Source organism: Enhydra lutris, unplaced genomic scaffold (genome assembly GCF_002288905.1).
Source record: "Enhydra lutris kenyoni isolate GAN:26980312 unplaced genomic scaffold, ASM228890v2 scaffoldscaffold25, whole genome shotgun sequence".
Classification (NCBI taxonomy): domain Eukaryota; kingdom Metazoa; phylum Chordata; class Mammalia; order Carnivora; family Mustelidae; genus Enhydra; species Enhydra lutris.
In genome coordinates this window covers 9,041,006-9,061,132 of record NW_019154109.1, presented here as the reverse complement: position 1 = coordinate 9,061,132, position 20,127 = coordinate 9,041,006, and the positions used below count along the sequence as shown (strand labels likewise).

The 20,127-nt window shown below is 46.4% G+C and overlaps 1 protein-coding gene across 7 annotated transcripts in view; it reads right to left on the bottom strand.

The window, feature by feature from the left end:
- LOC111150988 (SLIT-ROBO Rho GTPase activating protein 2) overlaps positions 1–20,127 on the bottom strand; it is a 249,450-nt gene that overhangs the window by 131,543 nt on the left and 97,780 nt on the right. For all 7 annotated transcript variants that reach the window (XM_022508663.1, XM_022508662.1, XM_022508667.1 and 4 more), the window contains one exon: positions 10,617–10,809. In XM_022508663.1, the coding sequence (XP_022364371.1) occupies positions 10,617–10,809 (193 nt within the window). The remainder of the gene's footprint in view (positions 1–10,616; positions 10,810–20,127) is intronic.

The window sequence follows — 20,127 nt, the reverse complement described above, 5'->3', positions numbered from 1 at the left end:
AAGAAAGAAAGAAAGAAAGAAAGAAAGAAAGAAAGAAAGAAAGAAAGAAAGAAAAAAAGAAAGATGTATTATGTATCTTTTTTCCTTGTGGCTTCCCTGAACTATGCCATAAAGAAGGTGTCCTAAAGCCTAGCCGGAAACTCCGGATGTGTGTTTCAGGGCTGGGAATGGGGTGGAGAGAAAAGATGTCTAGCTGAATTCTCTACAAGGAACATTACCCTCACTCACTTCCAGTGCGGAGACCTGGCAAAACCAACACTGAAAATGTACACGAATAAAGTTAGCGGCCAAGACAAAGGCCCTAACAATACCATGTAATCCGCACGTTCCGAGAACCCGAACGGCCTCAGGAGGTGCTAATGGAAAAGTCTCTGTGGCACGTCCACCTGAATGTCTGCATGTGTGTGCACGTGGGACTCTGTGGCTAGGAAGGGCACACGTTTCCACCCATGACCAGACAAAACAGAAGCGAGGAGGGGGCTGACCAGTCGAGCATCTATATAAGAAGAAGGGCGGGGAGGAGTGCAGAAAGTCAATACACCTAAGAAGCCGGATCCTTCTTTATGGGGCCTGCCAGCCTGGCTTCCCTGGCTCTCTGTCAGAGTCCACTCAGGAGCGCGGGCTCTGTCTTCCAAAGGAACTGTCTCGGGAATCATTTCCACCTGTATGCCGTAGAATCAAGTCCATCTGACTTCCTCCTTTTGCTAAATCCTCAAGACACTGCCTGTAAATTCAAAGAATTTCAAGCACCAACAGAAACCCCCGCCCCTACCCCCGGAACACAGTAGTTCTGAACATCTGTTGTTTACAAGGGCACAGGCTGAGAGCCGCCAGACTTGTTCCACAACCTCTCCTCGAACACAGAGGCTGCTAGGGAGGGATGTCTAAACTCCATGCAAGGATGCCTTGTCTCGACCGCTTAAGTAGAAATTGGCAAACACAGCTCAGCATCCTACCGTTGAAGATAATCCTACTTTGTTCGATTCATTTTCTAATCCCGGTTCTTTAACCAGCTGTACCCAAAATATGTTAAGAAGCAGAGCTCTGCTTATTGATCTTCCCTGAGTTGAAAACCCGAGGGGGCAACGATCCAGTGATTGGTGGCAGTGTAAAAGGCCAGGAGGTAGCAGGAAAGATGATCCTTTTTCAACGCTGAAAAACCCAAACCCTCCTTTTTTCTCATTCTCCCTAAATCCTTCATTAACACTGAGCTCTTCCCATATGACTCTGTGTCTCTTCCCAGCACGATGCCTCAGCACAGCGAAGGAATTAGATATTAAAGTCTTTACTTCAATTAACTTGGGGCCAAACCTAATTGAGAACATAACTGCTATCTTTTACCTTTTCCTGCCTAAGCCAAGCACAGGTCCCTCCCGAGTAATCCACCTTCCCTCCCTTACCGGTGGCTACTAGAACCTGCCATAGACAGGGTCCTATTTTTAGAATCATGTGCCATGCGCATATGTGTTCTTATTATTCTCTGTCAGCCCGTCTGATGTTCCCCATTTCAATTATGAAAAGTCCTTATGGCAGAGACTGTCTTTTCTTCTTATCTTGTAAACCCTCCCACTTAACGCAGTCAGCTCCCAATAAAGATGACATGGCTTTTGCCTTTAAAAGAGAACTGGATCAAAGTCAATTCATTTAATTGGCTGCGAATTCCTGAAAATTAAAGATCCTTTGAACCAGACGCACATTGCTTCCTGTGTCTACCGCAGAATTATTGTGGGACTTACGACAGCCGAGAAAACAAATACTGAAAGTTCCCTGCACCCCAGCACTGTTGTTAAGGGGCACGATCCGCAGTGGCTGGCTTCAGCAAGCTGAAAGGCTGAGGTGTGTCCTGCTAGCATTCCAACGGCAGAGCCTGGGAGGCACCGGAAGCCCTCAGTAGTCTCCAGCATCGTCCCAACTGCTCATTAAAGCCTGTTTTGCTCCCAACTGCCCTCTATCATTCCATACCCCGAAAGGATGCTACAAAGCCATGGATGCAGAAACGCAGCTGCTTCTGTTTGACCTCATGAGACAATCCGGTAGACCACAATCTGGGATGCTCACGACTGAGGCTGCTGGTAGACCTGACCAGGCCTGGCGCGCTTTCATCCACCCTGGCTTTGAATGAATCAGGACCTCAGCACATATTTATGGAAACCCACGATTTGCCCATTAGACATCAGAGGGAAGACAAATGCCCTCCTTTTGATGATTATGAGCCTGGGTCTAAAAGTAACATGCCAGGCTTAACTACCTGGTGCAACGTAGCTCATGACACCTTGTGAACATGACAGCTTATAAGACAAAACGTGCAACTGCTTTTTATAGGAACCGGACGTACAATTACAGAGAGTCACGTAATTGCATAGTTCCTGCCCAGAGCAGCCGTATCACAAAAATCAGGAAGGAGGATGAGTTTTGTCATTCACAAGGGCCCACACACAGGGGTCACTGAGGAAAAGGGAGATGGAAATGATACTACCTGGGGCCAGGCTTAGGAATGCTTCACTCCACACAGGGAATAAATAGGGAAAATCTAATCCACCAAGGTCTTACCTGGGATAAGTACATTCAGTCCCATCTTCTGAGGACAAGAGCAGCCCCTGTATTTCCATGTGCTAAGTGCTGTCCTAAGGGCTTCATGTACATTAATTCCCTTACTCAGCAGAACAGCTCCATGAGGCAGGCACTGGTATGACCCTGAATTTACAGACAAGGAAACTGAGGCATCCGAGAACCTTCACTACAATCACCCAGCTGGTAGGCGCGAAATCCAGGATCGCAAACCCAGGAAATATGCTTCCAGAATCGTTGATCTTGACCGCCATGTTATCCTCCTTCTGTGGTCGTGATAATTACATCAACTACCATTTTTTTTTTGAGCATCTGTAAGTTAGAGGCACTAGGCTAGTGCTTCGCATGTATTATATCTAATCCTTAAACAACTCTTCAAGGTGACTGTTACTCTCTACATTTCGTAGATGAGTGAACTGAAGCTAAAAGGGGCTAAGCGACTTGCTCAAGGTCACAAGGCTGTAAGTGGGAGAGGACTCAGACCCAAATGTGTCTGGACTAAAGCTCTCAACTTAAAAAAAATAAATTAAATAAAAAAATAATAATAAAGCTCTCAGCTTTTACTACTAAGTCATTCTACTACTAAGCTCTACCAAAGAGCTTTCGAATGAATTTTGTCTTTGTTCCAAAGACTGGCCAGCACCCTGTCTTGCTGACCTCCACCCTGCCCCCCCCCAAAACTGCCTTCTTGTGTCTCTTCTATCCTACTTTTGTCCATGTGTGAGGAGACTTCCCAAGTCTTCCAAAAAGGACCCAAGCACCACCTAATTCTATATGGACTAGGCCAACAAGACACTCATCAGGGGATCTTTTGTTAGTTTCTAAATAAAGAGTACAGCTTGAGCCATGGCAAAGAGAAGCCAACCCTTGCTCAATACCAGATGCTACATCTGGGCAAAATCTTCCCCAAGGGAACAAACAGCTCCCAAATATGTCCAAAATGAAGGAGCGACACACTGCTCCCAGGAAGTGAGGGGTTCTCCCTTCCGGCAGCTTCATGCCTCCTCCTACCTCCGTCCTCAAAGTCATCAGTACTCAAGGAGGAACTTTCTTGTCCGCCACCCTTTTCTGATTTGCCATCACAGCTGTAACAACCTCGATGGCCAACTGACTCTGCTTTTCAACCCCCTGCTATCCTGTCAGGCTGAGGAACAGCTCTGAAGTTAACGCCATAGGAAAAATCCATCGACAGTAGGTGACGTAACTGCAGAGACAGTACACAATCAAATACTGGGCCCAAGGCCAAGAACATGGACTCTACAAGAATGTCTCTCTAATTAATTGTGTACCTAACCTCCCACTGAAAGGCGTATTGCAGGTTGAATGTCTGCGAGATTCCTGAGATACTGGGTCCTTGCTCCCTCACCTCCCTTCCCAGAGTTGCACAACTCATAATCAGCCAAATAAGAGGGTTTACTTTCCAAGTGTATCTCTTTAATGTCCTGCTAATTTCATGTTAGTGAGAATAGGATATTGCCTTCTTCCTATCCCCAACCTAGCGCAATGCCTGGTCCTCAAAATGTGTACTGCACGAATGCACAAATATATATATCTTTTAAATCACTTTTCATTCTCTGCAATCTGAGTACCACAGACAATACAAAGGCTGTTTCCCTCTTTTTTCCTCCTAAACCCTTAATGTTGGAGATCTGACACTGCCACAGCCTCGACCATCACCTCGCTATGAACATGCCCAAATATCTACCCAAAACCCAGACTTCAGCCCTGAACACAGGCCCAGATCTTTAGCCCTGAACACAGCCATTGATTTTCTCTCAATTACTGAAACTTTCAGCTTCAATATCCTTCTAGCATCTTAAACTTAACATCCAAAAGCTAAATTTCTCGTATTGTACCCCTTCAAAAACAAGGGTATTTGGTATTTCTATTAAAGGCACCATTAATCTACCAGTCACCCAAGTCCAAAAGAAACTTCACAGCCCTCCTTCTTTTGTGTTTCCAAGTTCACTTGAAACCTGAATCCCATCTGTCAGCAATTCCTGTAGATTCTTCCTGCACCAGGTGTTTTCCATCTGTCTCTAGACTGGAAGCTCCAGGATTGTAGGGGGACAGTTTCCCTTTTGCCTGGCATGTGTCTGTCACATGGGAAGAGCACGATACATACTTGCTAAATGGTCTGAGGGATCAATTTCTGTCCTCTTCATTCCTACCATCCCACCCTAATTTAGATCCTCATTATCTGCTGTGGCAACGGGTTTTACTATCTCGAGTTTCCAGTCCTTTAGCCAATCACCACCATTAATGTTAAGGTTAAGCTTTGGTAAGCAGAACTCATACCTCAGCTTGGATCCTAGCTGTTCAAACCTGCAGGTTTCCAGTGTCTATTGCATAGCGCCAAATCTCTGTCGAAAGTCAAGGCCCTCCACAATATGGCCCTATCTACCTTTGCCCAACTCCTCCACACACAGCTGTTAACCAGCCAAACCAGTCCACTTGCTGCGACCTGAAAAGCGCTTTGTCCTTTCCTCCTACTGTGCCCCTCCCTGCCTACAACATCCTCCCTCTCCATCGATCAAAATCCTGTCCATTTTCTTCAATGTCTGGTTCAAATTCCATTTCTTCCCTGAAGTCTCCTGACCACGCCAACTGTGCTGCATCCCTTCCGCAGCACACACATGTTGCCTTATACTGAAGATGTGTTATAGTATTCAGGTAGAATTTCTCCCCGACCGGACAATAAACTCATTTGGGAAAGAACCACTCCTTCTACTTCTTTGGATCTCCCTCCTCTAAGAGTCTAGAACAATATCTCAAAAATATTCAACAAATATTTGTTGTTGAGGAAAAAGAAAAGCTGGAAGAAAGAAAAGATGTTGGCAGTGGGTTTTACAGTAGCATAAGGTCTCTGGAAAGAACACAGCAGGATAGCAATGTAGGAGGATTCCTCTAAAGATTCGACAGGAAAAAAAAAAGGAAGGAAAGAACTGAGCTATTAAAAGTAGGAGATCAAAACCAAGTGAGCTATGACTGAAAGGTAATTTACAACAAGTCTATGTTAAAAAAAAAAAAAACAAACCAGCCACAGCCAAAGCATTATCAATTAGAGTCCTGCTGGGCAATATTAACACAGATTCCACTTAAAAGAGACAATCAAAGGCTTAGCAGCAAGTAGGAATACATTTATACTCTTCAAGGAGCCAAAGAAAATGCAAGAACATCTTCCCTAGGAAGACTTCCTACCCTCACATAGTATTTTATCTCTGCTCTTAATCAAACCAGGCAGATAGAATTTCAGACAGGAGCAGGGTTCACCCACCATTCAAAGGGAAGGCGGAAGCCATGTTCCCTTCTTAAACAAAGCAGAATACGGTAGAATCAAATTAACGCTATGTAGTTCCATCTGCAGCATCTCTCACTCTTTCTGCGGGGGGAGGGGAAGAGAAGGAGCGTGATGGGACCGCAGGGTCAGCCTCTGCAAAGGAGTCAGAGCTGGGAGGGCTTTAATGAGGATGTTGGCGCAGAGCGCAGTGCGGGAGAGGACAAAAGGTGAGCAGGAGCAAAGCAGAACGGGAAGCAAAGCCGAAGAGTGACAGCCTAATGGCTTCCCGGGTAAGAAGTTGTCCAAGAGAAGAAAAAAGCAGCTCAGCAATGTTTGTCCCTAAATGCAGTCACTTAAAACCCTAACCGAATACCCAACCGAACCGAGTGCGACAGGCTGAAATGGAGCCAGGCTGAGAAACTGGCCTGGAAAAGGGCGGGGCGGGTCCCTGTAGACGGACCTCGGCCCCGGCCACCCTGCCCCAGCCCGACCTGGAGAGTCTCCACCGCCCTGAGCTGCGTCTGCCCGGAGCTGCCGTTGGCAGCTGCTCTCCTGGCAGCGCAGAGAGCCAAATCCATGGCATTGCTGGGCCAACAGCTGCTACAGCTCCGGGGGAGGCGACGAGTGCCCGCTGAGACGCTCTGGGCAGAGAATGAACTATTCTCGGGATCAGCCCTAGAGTCAGCAAAATCGAGGCTACACTCCACCAGCTGAATGAAAATACAGTACAACTGCTGCTCCCGAGAGCCAGGAAACCCACAGCCCTTCTTCTGGCCCAGCCTCTCTGGCCCGGAGTGCTTCATGCCCTCACGCCTCTACTTCCGAGGGCACCACTTCGGGTCAGGCCCAGGTTAACCTTCGGCTCTGACTCCCCGCCACACCTTCTTAACCCGCCTCCGGCTCCCCGGGCTCTCTCCGAGACTGATCTTCTGTGGTGTTGCCATAGTTACCGTCCCGAAGCGAGGCCATAATTAGGTTCCTTTCTCAAAAACTATCAATGGCTCCCAACGCTTACAGAATAAACCCTGTCACCTGGCAGTCCCAGGCTACTAGGATCAGGCCCCTTCCAACTTTCCCAAGCTTGTTTCACGACTGCACTTATTATTCCATTCCTCCAGATGAGGTACCCACAAGTCTTATGTTTGCAACTCTGTGCCTTCACCGACCCTGTTCCTTCTGCCTGAAGTGCTTCCTTCCCCCATCCTTCTATCCTCCTTCTACAACTTCCGCCTTGTCTCCACTGAATTCAGCTCACAGGACCAGTACCTAGCACCTGCACTTGTGTTTTCCCATTTCCCATCCGCAGACCTTCACCTTCGTGAAGCCCCGCCCAGTCTGCAACCTGAAGAGATGTCTATTGTGGCACTTGTGGCACTTTGTATGGAAGGGTGGACATGGTCTTTCACAGATGCCATGGCAAAGCTGAGAACAGTCCCCCACTATGTCTCCTCTTCTCCTATATGAATAGAAACTCTACCTTCTGGTCTCCCCACGCAAGAACCCAGAGGGCTCACTACCACGCTGTCGCATCAAACCCGAGCTCCTCTCTCTGCCCGCCTGCCAAGGCGCCATCATTTGGGGTCTGCTCCACTTCCCTAACCTTATTTTTCACTGCTTTTGAAAATATCTGTAATCTGGCAATATTTTGCTCAGACCTCCCCCGAAGCCCCTTTCACGTTACATTGTTCCCACGTCTCTCTTGCCTGTTAACGAGGGTTCCAGAGCTTACCTCAGCCTCCAGAGGAATCGGCACAGAGCGCAGCACCCAGCAGGTACTAAAAGGGGGGTTGGTGCGCAAGTAGATTGTTGCTCAGGATAAGATCAGATAGGAAGCTATTAAAGTAAATTACCCACCAAGGGACAGCAAAAGGAGTGAAGTCCCCTCTTACAAGCTCTTAGAGCACCTTGTACTTCCGTTCCGCAACACTTACCTCAACTCATCTAACTGTGATTTGTTTAACGTCCATTCCTCATCCTGCTGTAAGTGTCCTACGCTAGACGCGGCGCTTGTTCACGGCTACGCCCCATGGCACAGTGTCTGGCTTGAAGGAGTTCAAGGAATGTGCAATGGACATTTGTTGAAGGAATGGAAAAGAAACTTCCTTCTAATGAAGGTGGATCCCTCCCTCGTCCCCGTACCCTGTACCCCCTCAGCAGCAAACGATCCTGCTTCCTCTCAAGGGCACGCGCTGTTCTCTGCTACACAAATCTACTCTCAAAACCTCGTCCAAGTCCCACTTGCTTCCTGAAAACTCTCCTGACTGTTCCAGATCCTTTATCTATCTCTGATGATTTCTCTGTGACCTCTTATCACATCTATATTCCACACAAAACCAATGATTTCTTAATGAGATCAGTATTGCTTTGCTCTCTGGTTGCTTCCTGTATTAAAAATCTTTTCTCCCCAGCCAGATATGGCCCCCTGTGGAGACACAAAATAAACTTCTCTTGTATCTTCCAGTGCCTGTTACAATACGGAGTACACAGACAGCTCTTAGTAAATACTCACTGGTTGTTTGGGGGGAGTGGTGGGATGAAACCAGGTACCAGCTTTATCAGAAGGGAAATAATTCTTCCAAAACACCCTATCCCTGTATGTGATCTTAATCAGAGCAATTCAGCTGACTTAGAGATTAGCACATCTGTACTTTAATTTATAGTAAATATGTCTTTGAGCTGAAAATATGATAGTACTAAAAATTAAATGCTATTTTAAACTTAGGAGTAGCTTACCAACAGAATAAATCCAACATTGAGTCATTTTTCTAAAGCAAATGATTTCTCTCCCAAATCTTCATTTATCATATACTAAAATAACATTTTATTCTCTCTGGATTGCTTATTATAAAGAGAACAGGACTTGAGAAAGATAAGGAGCTCTGAGGACAAAACATCTGGAGGAAATTCTCATTCTGGCTTATACTGAGAGTGTCATCTGTTCTCCTCAAACTTAGCCTCCACATTCATTGCTCAAAGCTGGTTCCTAAAGGAAAATTTGTGTCCCAGATTATTAGAGTGATAAACAAAAATAGAAAATGGGGGAAAACAAGATATACTTGGCATTAGTTCCTACATTCAGTCATTCATTTACTCATCCAACAATGTTTAGTGAGCATCTATTATATACCACATACTGCACCAGGCACTGTGGGAGGCTGAAAAATGAATCAGAAAAAGCTTACACCGTCCATGAAGGGAAGAAAATGAAAGGCAGACAGTTACTGAATGCCCTAATAAAAGACCAAATAAAATGCTGTAAAAATCAGAAAAGGGAGAGCATTCTTTCCTTTGGGAGAATCAAGAAAGTTTCTTGGACCATGATGCACCTGAGACGGGTCTCAAAGCACAGGTATGTCTTTGACATGCAGAGATGTGAAGAATGGGGACCTAAGTTCAAATAACAGGATGGGCAAAGGCCCGTTGGAGCTGATGTTCTGTTTGGCTAAGGTACAGTAAAGGAAAAAAACCAAAGCAGAACAGGAAGTAAGGATGGAAAGCCAGTCAGGACCAAATGTAGAGGGGCTTGAAGAATAAGCCCAGGTGTGTATACCTTTGTGCCTAGAGCAGAACTTCTCAAACTTTAAAGTGCATACCAATCACGTGAGTCTCTTGTCAGGGTAGGTCTGGGGATGGGACCGGAGATTCTACATTTCCAACATCCTAGGTGGTGTCGATATCAGGAGACCACACCCTGGGCATCAAGAACATAGACAGTGGGAAGCCATTGCACAGAGAACCCGCCCAATCTCCAGTGTGTTCCAGGAAGGCTAAATCTGCTGAGAGCGGGTTGGGCAGACTGGAATGGGGAGAAGCCATACACTGTGGACCCCGACGCTAGTTGTTCGTTACAATCACCTGCAAAGCTTCTACACCATGCCGTAACCCAGGCCCCACTCCCAGAGATTCTGACTTAATTGCTCTGGAATGAGGCCCAGATTTCAGCATTTTAAAAAAGTTCTCCAGAGAATTCTAATGCGAAAGCAGAGTCGAGAACCTCTGCTGTGGATGATAATGAGTAATGCAATCATTCAGACAACAGGGGTGATGATCTAAACTAGGGCAATGGCAGTGAGGACAGAGTGAAAGGGTCACTTGCATAAAATGCTACCCAAGGAACAGACCATGTGGGCAGTGAGTCAGACACATGGCGACAGCATCATTCATTTCTTAAAATTGAAGACAGTTTGGTCATTTGTTAAGAACACAGACTCTGGAGCCGGACTGCCTGGGTTTGAATCCCAGCTCTGCTATTGATTTACTAGAGGGGTGTGTGTGTGTGTGTGTGTGTGTGTGTGTGTGTGTGTGTGTGTGTGTGAGAGAGAGAGAGAGAGAGAGAGAGACAGAGAGATATCTTAAGCAACCTCCTTAACTTCTTTATGACACAGTCTCCTCATCTGTAAACTGGGGATACAACAACGATCAACGCACAAACTTGTGGAGATTAAATGATTAAATTAAATACGTAAATTAAATTAAATTAAATACGTAATACCCTTAGAACCACGCTTAGCACACAGGAAGCGCTCTGAAAGTGTGTGCTGTCATTATTAGCACGGTTCACCATCTCTTCTGACCCCTCTAGGATCCTGACCTGCATATCCGACCCATACGGAAAGACGTCCTTGAAAGGGCTCTCTACCTTTAGCCAGTCAGACGTCCCTGGCGCACCTTTCAAGAATGCGCACGGATCTAGGTGTCACACCCCGCCTCACCCCCTCCCCGGCCCCATTCCCAAGGTCCCTGCGGGAAGCAGCCGCGGGGTCCCTACTTGAACTGCTGGTCCTTGGTGCTGCGCGTCTTGGCCAGGAAGCGCTCGGCCAGCTTCTCCAGGTTGCGGGAGTAGTCCATCTCGATCTCTGCCTTCTTCCGGAAGAAGTCCTGGAGGTCCTGTAGAAGCTGCACCCGGAGCTCACACTGCTGATCCAGGCATTTCATCTGCTCTGTGAGCTGGGCGCGGATCTCTACAACACAAGCAAGGCTAGACCGTCAGACGGCGATCCCTAAAGCCAAGACATAACAAAACAGAAACATACATACCCACATTTACCCCTTTTATTTAGTTAGGAACTTAAAGCCTTTAATTTAAAAAAAAAAAAAAAAAGGCTCAAGCTTAACATGGCCATAGGATATGAGGCACCTCCAAAAATTCCACCAACCCTTCTGGGACCACTAAGAAACTGGAACCAGGGATCTGCTGAATCATTTAAGAGAAACTGCTTATCAGGCATCTGCTATTGGGTTACCATGTCCTGAGCACCTTACTGTGTTTCTGGCATAGTGCGAGAACTTGAGCTCTCTTTTGGCTGAAAGCCTAATGATTCACCTCCTAGCCATCCTGTTCCGTAGGCACTACTTTCATCCCCATTTTAAAGATGAGAAAACTGACTCTTAAGGAAGTCAAGCTGCTAATGTAGTGCAGCTGGGATCCAAACCCAGAAAGACCGACTCTAGAGCCCAAGCTCCTACTTTTTATACTTTCTCCCATGGTCTCAAGGTGTTTTTCTGCATCTTCAAGAAGGAGGGTGAGTGACCGTCGGGATATTTTAATGGAGATACATAGGGTCCTGCTCCAGGTCAAACAGTGGCGATCAAGAACACAACAAGCACCAGACTTCCAGCCAAGCAAACCTCTCAGCATCGATCAGATTTCATAGTTTCCAATATCACAGAATGTAAACCAGTCTTCAAGGAGCTGATTTTATTTTTCACCATCAAATACCACTCACACTGCTGTCACTTCATCCTCAGGATGCTCAGAGCCTCTTTTGTGTCAAAGCTAGAAATACTTCAGGCTAAGCTCTAGCTTGCGGATTTCTGCCTAGCAGAGAGTCCTCACCCAGGGTTAACCAACACCCTCTCTGGAACCACAGCAACGTAGCTCCGGATGCAACCAGAGCTGCGTCAAATGCGACACAGCATTTGTTACTGACAAGAGCCCTGACACCCATGGGGAGCAGCTTGCCAAAACCAGACTGCGTTCGGCTCAGAGAAGGCCGGCAATGCGTATGCTGCGGCCAGTTCCGTTGCCAACGGAGCCATCCCTTCACACCTTTCCCCTGCAAGCCTGCTCAGCTCCAATGCGTTAGGCTGGGACGGTGGTTCCAATCCCAGGGGAAAAGAGCATCTATGTAATTATACCTTTCCTTAGGCATGCCCCAAAGTCATTCCCAAATCGTAGAGAGTCCTAACAAAGCTTTCTATCTATGCCATGTAATGCAGGGGGCGGGGTGGTAGGGAGATCTAGCGTTTTCATCTGAGCTCTGGATAAATCAGGGGCAAGTCCAGGATCAGAGCTATGAGGCTGAAAGTTTTGCCCACCGCTCTTATGAAGCAATGACAAGGGGCAAATGGTGCATTTAGCTTCGCCTTGAAGTGACTGGGCGTCTATAATCTATCCTTATCTCCATTTTTGTCTCTGTTTTCACCCATATCAGAATGTAGCATAAGTATCTGGTTCTTTATGCGTGATCTCGGGGGATCTGTAAGTGCAGTTCTCGCCCTCTTCGTCCCCATGCCTCCCCCTTGCCAACCATCAATGCCAATCAGGCCTACGGGAACCTCACCTGAACTGAAAGTGAGCCCTGGAGGATGGTTTCAAGCAGACAGAAGGCTGAGCTGAAAAGCCGCCTACCTCATCACTCATCAAAGCTCCCTTGTTCTGTGTTTTTTGGGAGTCTGATTACAAGGGTGTTGGGGGAAGATGTGCAGAGGGCAATGTCAGGCATCTAGCCCTTGCCAGAGATTTCTGGGCCTCTTAAAGGGAACAGCCCTTGTCAAGACTATTCCTAGAGGCATCTGTCCCCCTTCTACCTATTGGTAGACAGAAGAAGAAGCTGGCAGTAGTAGCCCCTGGGTGGGCAGACTGTGGGTGGAGAGCGCACTAAGTAATATCAGTGAGCATTCACGCTGCTCACTGATATTACTTACAACTTGCCCATTAGGGAAGAATCAGAGCATCGTAGGGCCAAAAGGCTCTCCAGGTACCCAGTCAGTTTCAGATTTGCAAGAGGATGTGGGTGGGAAATGGGGCTGTCCGCCCCCTCAGAGTCACCTAAAATTCATGTAAGACTTTGCCTCCGTAATCTCACTAACCAGGAGACCAGAAAGGAACACGGTACAACATATTATGTGCCACGCTCCAACAAAAAAAGAGGGACGTAGGCAGATTCCCAAGATACCCGTGAAGTTCCAGAGGTAGACCCCTCCAGGATTGCCCTGGCCAAGGAATCAGCACTTCCTAGGCGGCCTCTGAAAGGTGTGAACCAATCTAAGAAGCCCCCAGGCGCATCCAGCCAACACAGACACCCCCTGCCTTTCCCGGTTGCCTCAAGTGGCCAGCGTAATACAAAGTGCACCCCACTCTCAGGCGTCCCTGAGGGGACTCTAAGAGGAAGAGTTACTGAGTACCCTTCATGGGGCTTTAAATGCATCATCTCATCTCATCTCCACAACTAGCCCATCAGGTATCCCCAATTATCCTGATGACACAGGTAAGTGAAGTAAGACCTGTTAAGTCACTTACCAAGGGGTCATACCACTAGGTGCAAGTGAGGCTGAAGCTAAACGAAGGTCTAACTTGCCAAAGAGCTTGACTGTGGACCAGAGAAACAAGAGACAGAGAACACAAGCCTGGAGGCTCTGGAAGTATTTCTGGGTAAATTACAGTTTCTATAGCTCCCACCTATGGAACATCCCCTTTTCCACCTTCTAGCTGAGAAATCATTCAGAATCAAGTCTGGACTGGCCCACTGACTCAATAACGAGCCATGTTCCGACTAGCTCATGACTGGTCTGGGCCCCTTCTCTGCTTCTTCCATCTACTCTACAGGGCAGCTTTGGAGAAAGTGTTTTTTCTTGTCCCGGGAGCATACCCTGAGGTCTGCCAGGATGCCCAAGGGCAGAGAAAGTGAGGAAGCAATGACACCCCTACCTGATCCAGGAAAAGTAGCCTCTGCTACTAGATCCCACCTGCTACTGTGGTTGATTCCTGATCCCCTCCACTGAGCATCTCCCCTCCCCCACAACCTGCCTAGAAGGAGAAACCTCCCTGGCTGCTGGCCTCAGGATGCCCACACGACATGTAAGGGGGCCTCCAACCACCCCCACCTCTAGGCCTGCAGCTCCAGGACAGAATGGTTGCTCTGTCCGGCACAAAATGTGCTGCTTCAGACTTTTGCTGCTGCTGCAAAGAAAAACAATGGTCCCCAAGAAGGCAGCTGTGCCAGCCCCAGTCCTCTGTCCATGCACAGAAGGGGCAGGAAACAATAGGCCACTGAATGCCAGCCCGCCTGGGCCATGTGCCCAGGCTGGAGGCCCCTCTGTTCCCCGGCCTACCAATAAACTACAGGAGCAGAAAGAAGAAAGGGGCAATTTATAAGAACATGGAGGAATTCCTCCCAATCCCATCGCGTGCTTACGCGAGTACGCACGTGCACGGGGTGTACACTCAAAGACACACACTCGCACCACCCACGCTGTGCTTCACCACATCCACTCAGGAAGGCATGTGAGGTCCAGTTTGGATGAGCGTCCCTGGGAACTGGAGGTGATGGGGTCCTTGTAGGTTCGGTCCCTAGAACTACACGGGAAGAAGTCAAGCTTTCATTTTCTAGAGGCAGCTGGACCTCAAGGGATGCAAATGAATTCCATGGTCATCCACAAAGCCCAAGTACAAGGTCACCATGAGCCTTGAGTGATACATGCCAAAATGACCTCCCCTGGGCACCTAACACAGCCCATTTATTCACTAAATCTTTACTGAGTCCTGTTGTACAGTAGAGCCTGAGCTAGGTGACGGTGGGGATGAATGAAACAACCCTGTGCCCTGCCCTAATGAAGCCTGGATTGACAAAGAAAGAGAGGAAAAGAAAGCAAGGACAGTCTTATTGCTTTTACTTTGAATACTGGTTATTATAGCATAGTCACGGGAGTAAGTCCCAACCCAAAGACCAACGACTAAAAAAATCATCAGTAGCAGACAAAAGAAACCAAAAAAAAAAAAAAAAAACACAAGCCTAAGAAAAATTCAACATCCTCTGGCTCTTTTTTCTATTACTTTTTTTTTTTTTTTTTAATGACATTTCTGTAGTTTCCTTTGAAAAAAAGAACAAAAGTTTTAAAACTAGTTTCCTGAACATCAGAGTTGACCTTTGGTTGATACTTCATTCAAAGATTCAAGTCAAAATTTAATGCCACCGTTGTGGAATTAGATAGTGGTGATCACTGTACAAGCTTGTGCATACACTGAAAAACAACCCCACTGAATTCGTGTACTTTTAAAAGGGTGAATTTTGTGGTATGTGAATTACATCTCATTTACAAAATTTAACGCCCCCCAAAGTCATGTTCTTTTGAGCACCATCCTGCCAGCTAAGGGGAAAATGGCCCAACAAAGTGGCACCAAAAAGAGGAAGGAATTCTTGGTTTCCATTTCTCCATTTGCATGGGCTGAATCTCAGTTCTGCATTGAATATTCTTAAAGCCTATACCGGAAGCTGCCCCTCTGGCTGGAAAGCTTGGCCATGACATTGAACTCCACTGGCAGACCATCGTTCCATCATTTCCGAACGGTGTCAGATTAAAACCAGCAAAGAATGCTTTTATGCATGAGTTCAAATACAGGATCCGCAGACATACCCAGCAAGCATTCCCCCCGCAGGTGCTGACTCCTTGTCCACACTTGGCCACAGCTGAGATCCTAAGTACACCTGTCCTGGGAGTTAGAAGGAGGCTCATTTCCATTTTGGAAAGAGGGTGAAAGATCACAAGAAGGATGAAATTAGAAGAAAAATTAGCCCTAACAGGATACTACTGATCATTTAATAAAAACAGGGCCTTGCCACACTTCTAATCATGTAGATGCTAAATTATATAACACCTGCCAACACAGGCGACACAGTCCTCTGAAAACTGTCCTCACTTCAGAGAACACCCAGGGAATTCACCAGTCAGCAGAGCAGAGGAGAATTTTGTTCAGTCTGTTGCTTTCAATCCAGAGATATTAGTCCCTTTCTTCCCCTCTTTCAAAATTCCTTCTTCAGGAATTTTCTGATGAAGTCACACAAAATCCCCTCCTAGGAGTCCCACATTTCTGAGGAGAAAATAAGGGTGGGTGGGTAGGTCAGGAGAAAAATGTAATCTCACAGGAGGGTAACACAGGCAGGCCCTCGCCTTCTCCTTGATGATCTGGCACCTAAGGGATAGGAGCTGCAACTTCCACAGGTTCTGTTCAGCCCATGTGCCCTACTGGAACTGGGACTGACTGCCAGTCTTTTTCCACAAAATCTGCCTTACCTGCTTTTAGCCCTTTCACAAACACATGATGTCACCTCAGCCACCTCAGGAATATTAATTCCTAGTACCTTTCCAGCAAGTGTTATATAAGAAGACAATTGAAGCTTTCATCAGGCTCTACCCTGCGTATCTCTTACCAAGACCTCTTATCTCAAGGGTAATCAGCCCCTATCAAAACTGTTCCCCAGGAAACAAAATGCCCGGATTTCCTGCCAAGTCCGGCTCTTCACCCTACTGGTTTGCTCTTCTACAAACTCAGTAATGGGAGGGCCTTCCAAAATCCTTGTTGGACAGATGACAGTACCAAAGCCCAGAGAAAGGAGAGGAACTGCCAAAGATCACATAGCTATTTAGCTGTGGATGTCGGACTGAAACCCAGGTCACTGGGTTCCCAAGCCACTGTCCTTACCTACTCTTATCATAAAAATGTATTTGTGCACCTGACGGGTGCACCAAGAATAGAAAGACAGCAGTCCTCACTCCAAATCAGCACAACAGTAGGAAAGAAATCAGTGAAAAAGCCTATAGCAAACATGGAGAAATAATAGTAGAAATAAACAAGGTATGCTCACAGTGATAGAGGAAAAAGAGACATATATCAGCTTCAGTCCATCTGCTATACCCCTTCTTTCAATGCCTGATACTATCACTTATGGCTGAGTTGTCACTTTTCCAAGAAAAGGCCATGATCAAGCTACTTTTGATAAAGGAGAAAACAGCAAATATTCTTCCTCGAAGAGTGACTGATGGCCTTTTTCATCGTTAATTTACCCTATTAAACACAACATAGAACTAGACATGAGTTAATCCGACAACCAACCAATTATAGCTACAAAGCTTCCAGAACATGGGGATGTGATAGATAATTATCTTTTCTCCTTCTCTGCATCTACATCCTCCCTAACTCTTAGTCCATGTGGTTTTGGTAAAGCGGACTCCACCTCTGCCCTCTCCAAAGATGGTGGACATTACCTGCAGGCCAAGAGCTGAAGACAATGAGAATCTGAGACTGCGGCCACCATTTTGGCACCATGACTGGAAAGCCTGTTTGAGAATGGAGCTGACCCGGAGAAAACAGAGCTGAGAGTTGGGAAAAGGAAACTCGAGCCCTTGAAACAAGTCATGGCCAGATGCCAGGTTTATATCTGGCCCTTTTAGCATCATAAGCCAACTCATTCACTTTTTTGCTTAAAATAGTTTGCATTGGATTTTTGGTTTCTTAGAAACAAAGGAGTCCTCATGAATAAAGTGAAGGATTCTAAAGTGCTCGGAAGCATCATTAAGTTCCCTACGCTCAAGGAACTTAACAATCTAATTGTGAAGATGGGATCAAAATATACATTTTTGAAATTTATATACTAATGCACTACCTAAATTATGTTACATAAATTATGCCGGGTATTTATTTAACAGATATTTGTGCTAGATATCTGTATTACATAAATTTTCATTTTATTGTACACTATATGGTGTGTGCTGTATATGTATACTTGAATTTAGGAATAAATACTACTAGTAAAAGTTTTGAGGACTCAGAAAGGTAGCAAGGACTAACATGACTAAAGCAAGGCTTCCTGATGAAAACTAAAGTCCTTGAGAGGAAGAATTTGTCTCTCCAGTTCACCAACATACCTCTGGGACCCAGAACAATATCTGGAAGGCTTTCAAATTTGTGGAGGGAAGAAAGAAGGGGAGAGAAAGAGGTAGAGAAGAAGGGAGGACACAGAAGTCTGAACTGGTATTGCTAGGATGGGTAGAATTTCAGTAAGTGGAAGGGTAAAGAGGCCATATTCCAGAGGAAGATTAAGACATAAGCCAAGAAATGGGAATGTTTGAACATGGCCTTTCTGTGAGGTAGAGAGGAGGATGGTTGAGCTAGAACAAAGGGTACCTTGAGGCCTGGTCAGAGATAAGGGTACGTGGGGAGGAGCAACTCAAAAGCTAACAGAGGAGTCTGGATTTCATGCAGCCAGAAATGGAGCTGGTCAAAGTATGCGTCATGATGAAAACAGAGCCGAAGGAAGATCAGAGGAGGTCTGCTGGATGGATTCCTAGGCCTTCTAAATTAAGAGATGGAGTGAGCATTAATGAGCAATCCAGGCTGAACGGTACAGAAGTCACCATTGAGCAGAAGAATTCCATGAGTGGAAAATCCCTGCCCACACCAACTCTAACTATTAGTAATAATACACGCTTTAGAGCGTGTCCTGAAGCTAGTGATTCTAAACTATCCCTCCCTAGGCGGTGGTGAGCAAAGGGGACAGGTCAGAGAGATCTTTGGGTCTAACGGTAAGATAGTGATCTTGGCAGGAGGAAGGCAGGAGTGAAGTTCTGGTCTCCCTGGCTTCCCTTTTGACTAAGGTTCTTTCTGTTGTACATTTAAGTTTGGCCATCTTCCTAACTGTCCGCCTGAGCAGTAGATTATCCCAAAGTTATGAAAAAAGAACCTCTCTTCTCCTTGCATTAACTTCACACCATCTAAAAACAACGCATACAGCTCTGGAGACAAAGGGAAACCAGACCATGGGAAGGAAGAGGAGAAAAATGGTCCTAGGAGTTTCCCAAGGAGACTCTGTCATCCATTAACTTTCAAGCCCCCAAATGAATACAGAAAGCAACCTCGTAAAGCCGAGGGGGAGGAGGGTGCGAAGGGGAATATCTCAATGAACTTGAATCATCGCAATTGCTCTGGCAAGCTGCCTTGGGTCTTTCAAGTGATTCAACAGAAAGTCAAAGACAAAAGGTTCCCAAATGAACAGGCTGCCACATCAAATGCCAAAGTAGTAATTTTAGCTCCTAGGCCTTGCCTGAGATGTTTAAGAAACAAAATTCCCAAAGTCCAAAGTCTAGAATTAACTTGTATTACAAACTAAAGATCTGCAATGACATGACCAACAGCTCCTCTGGGAAATGTCACCTAATGGCCCTGATTTTGGTGCTGGAGGCCAACTGGAAGTCAGTTCCCCAGGACCACAGTAATCAACCAACAAATCCAGCAAATATTTATCTTGCACTGTGCCTGTGCAAAGGTCCGAGTAATGAAATCACAGGACCACACAAGAAAATAAACGCACTGTCTTACTCTCAAGGAGTTTACCATCCAATTGGGGGGGAAAAGGGGAGGACTAAATACAATAGTATTCAACAGTATAAGCCTGTGCGTGCTAAGCACCAAAACAATGTTTGAGATGCTCAGAGACGAGGAGATCAGTATAAACCAGCGTGGACGTGAGTTAGTCTTGGGGCCTCGAGCGGGGAGGATATGAAGGTGCCAGAGGAAGGAGGGCTATGGCTACTAAGGAAAAGGCGAGGAGGCAGAGCTGGGCAGATCTGGCTCAGGAGGCTCCGAGTAGCACTTCTGGGTCAGAAGATTATGGGATCGGGGGGCAAGGAGGGGAACAGAAAAGCAAGATGCAGGTCAGATACAAATGCCGTTCACAAAGGCTCCGTAAACTGAGAATAAAGCAAGGGTCTCGAAAAGCAAGAGGATGGCACAAGCAGAGTCCAAACCCAAGTGATCTCCAACCGAACAATGCTTCAAAAGAAAAAATGTCAATTTAAACGTGTCCACTATAGTAAGGGACAACAGTAAACTGTAGGCTGCTCAAGGCTCCAGCACAGTCAAACTAAAAACAAACCAGATGAGTATTAAAATCCAGACCCTAAATTCCTAGAGAGCTGGCTCTGGAAGGCTTATCTCATTCTGCACAGGATCTAGCTTGGCAGGAGGGGTCGACAGGTTATTCCAGGTGTAGTTCAACTAGCATGGACCGAGCACCCACTCGTTGTGGGGCAGGGAGAGGAACCACGATGATTACAGAGGACCGAGACATTCACTTGGCCTTTGAAGTGCCTGTGGAACTTCCTGTTGGAAAAGGCAGCTTTATTTTCCAGTCCGGAGCTCCCAGGAGAAGGTCAAGTCTGGAAACAGGCACTTGGGAGCCATCAGCACGTAGACAGAAGTGTGACATTAACTATAAAAGTGA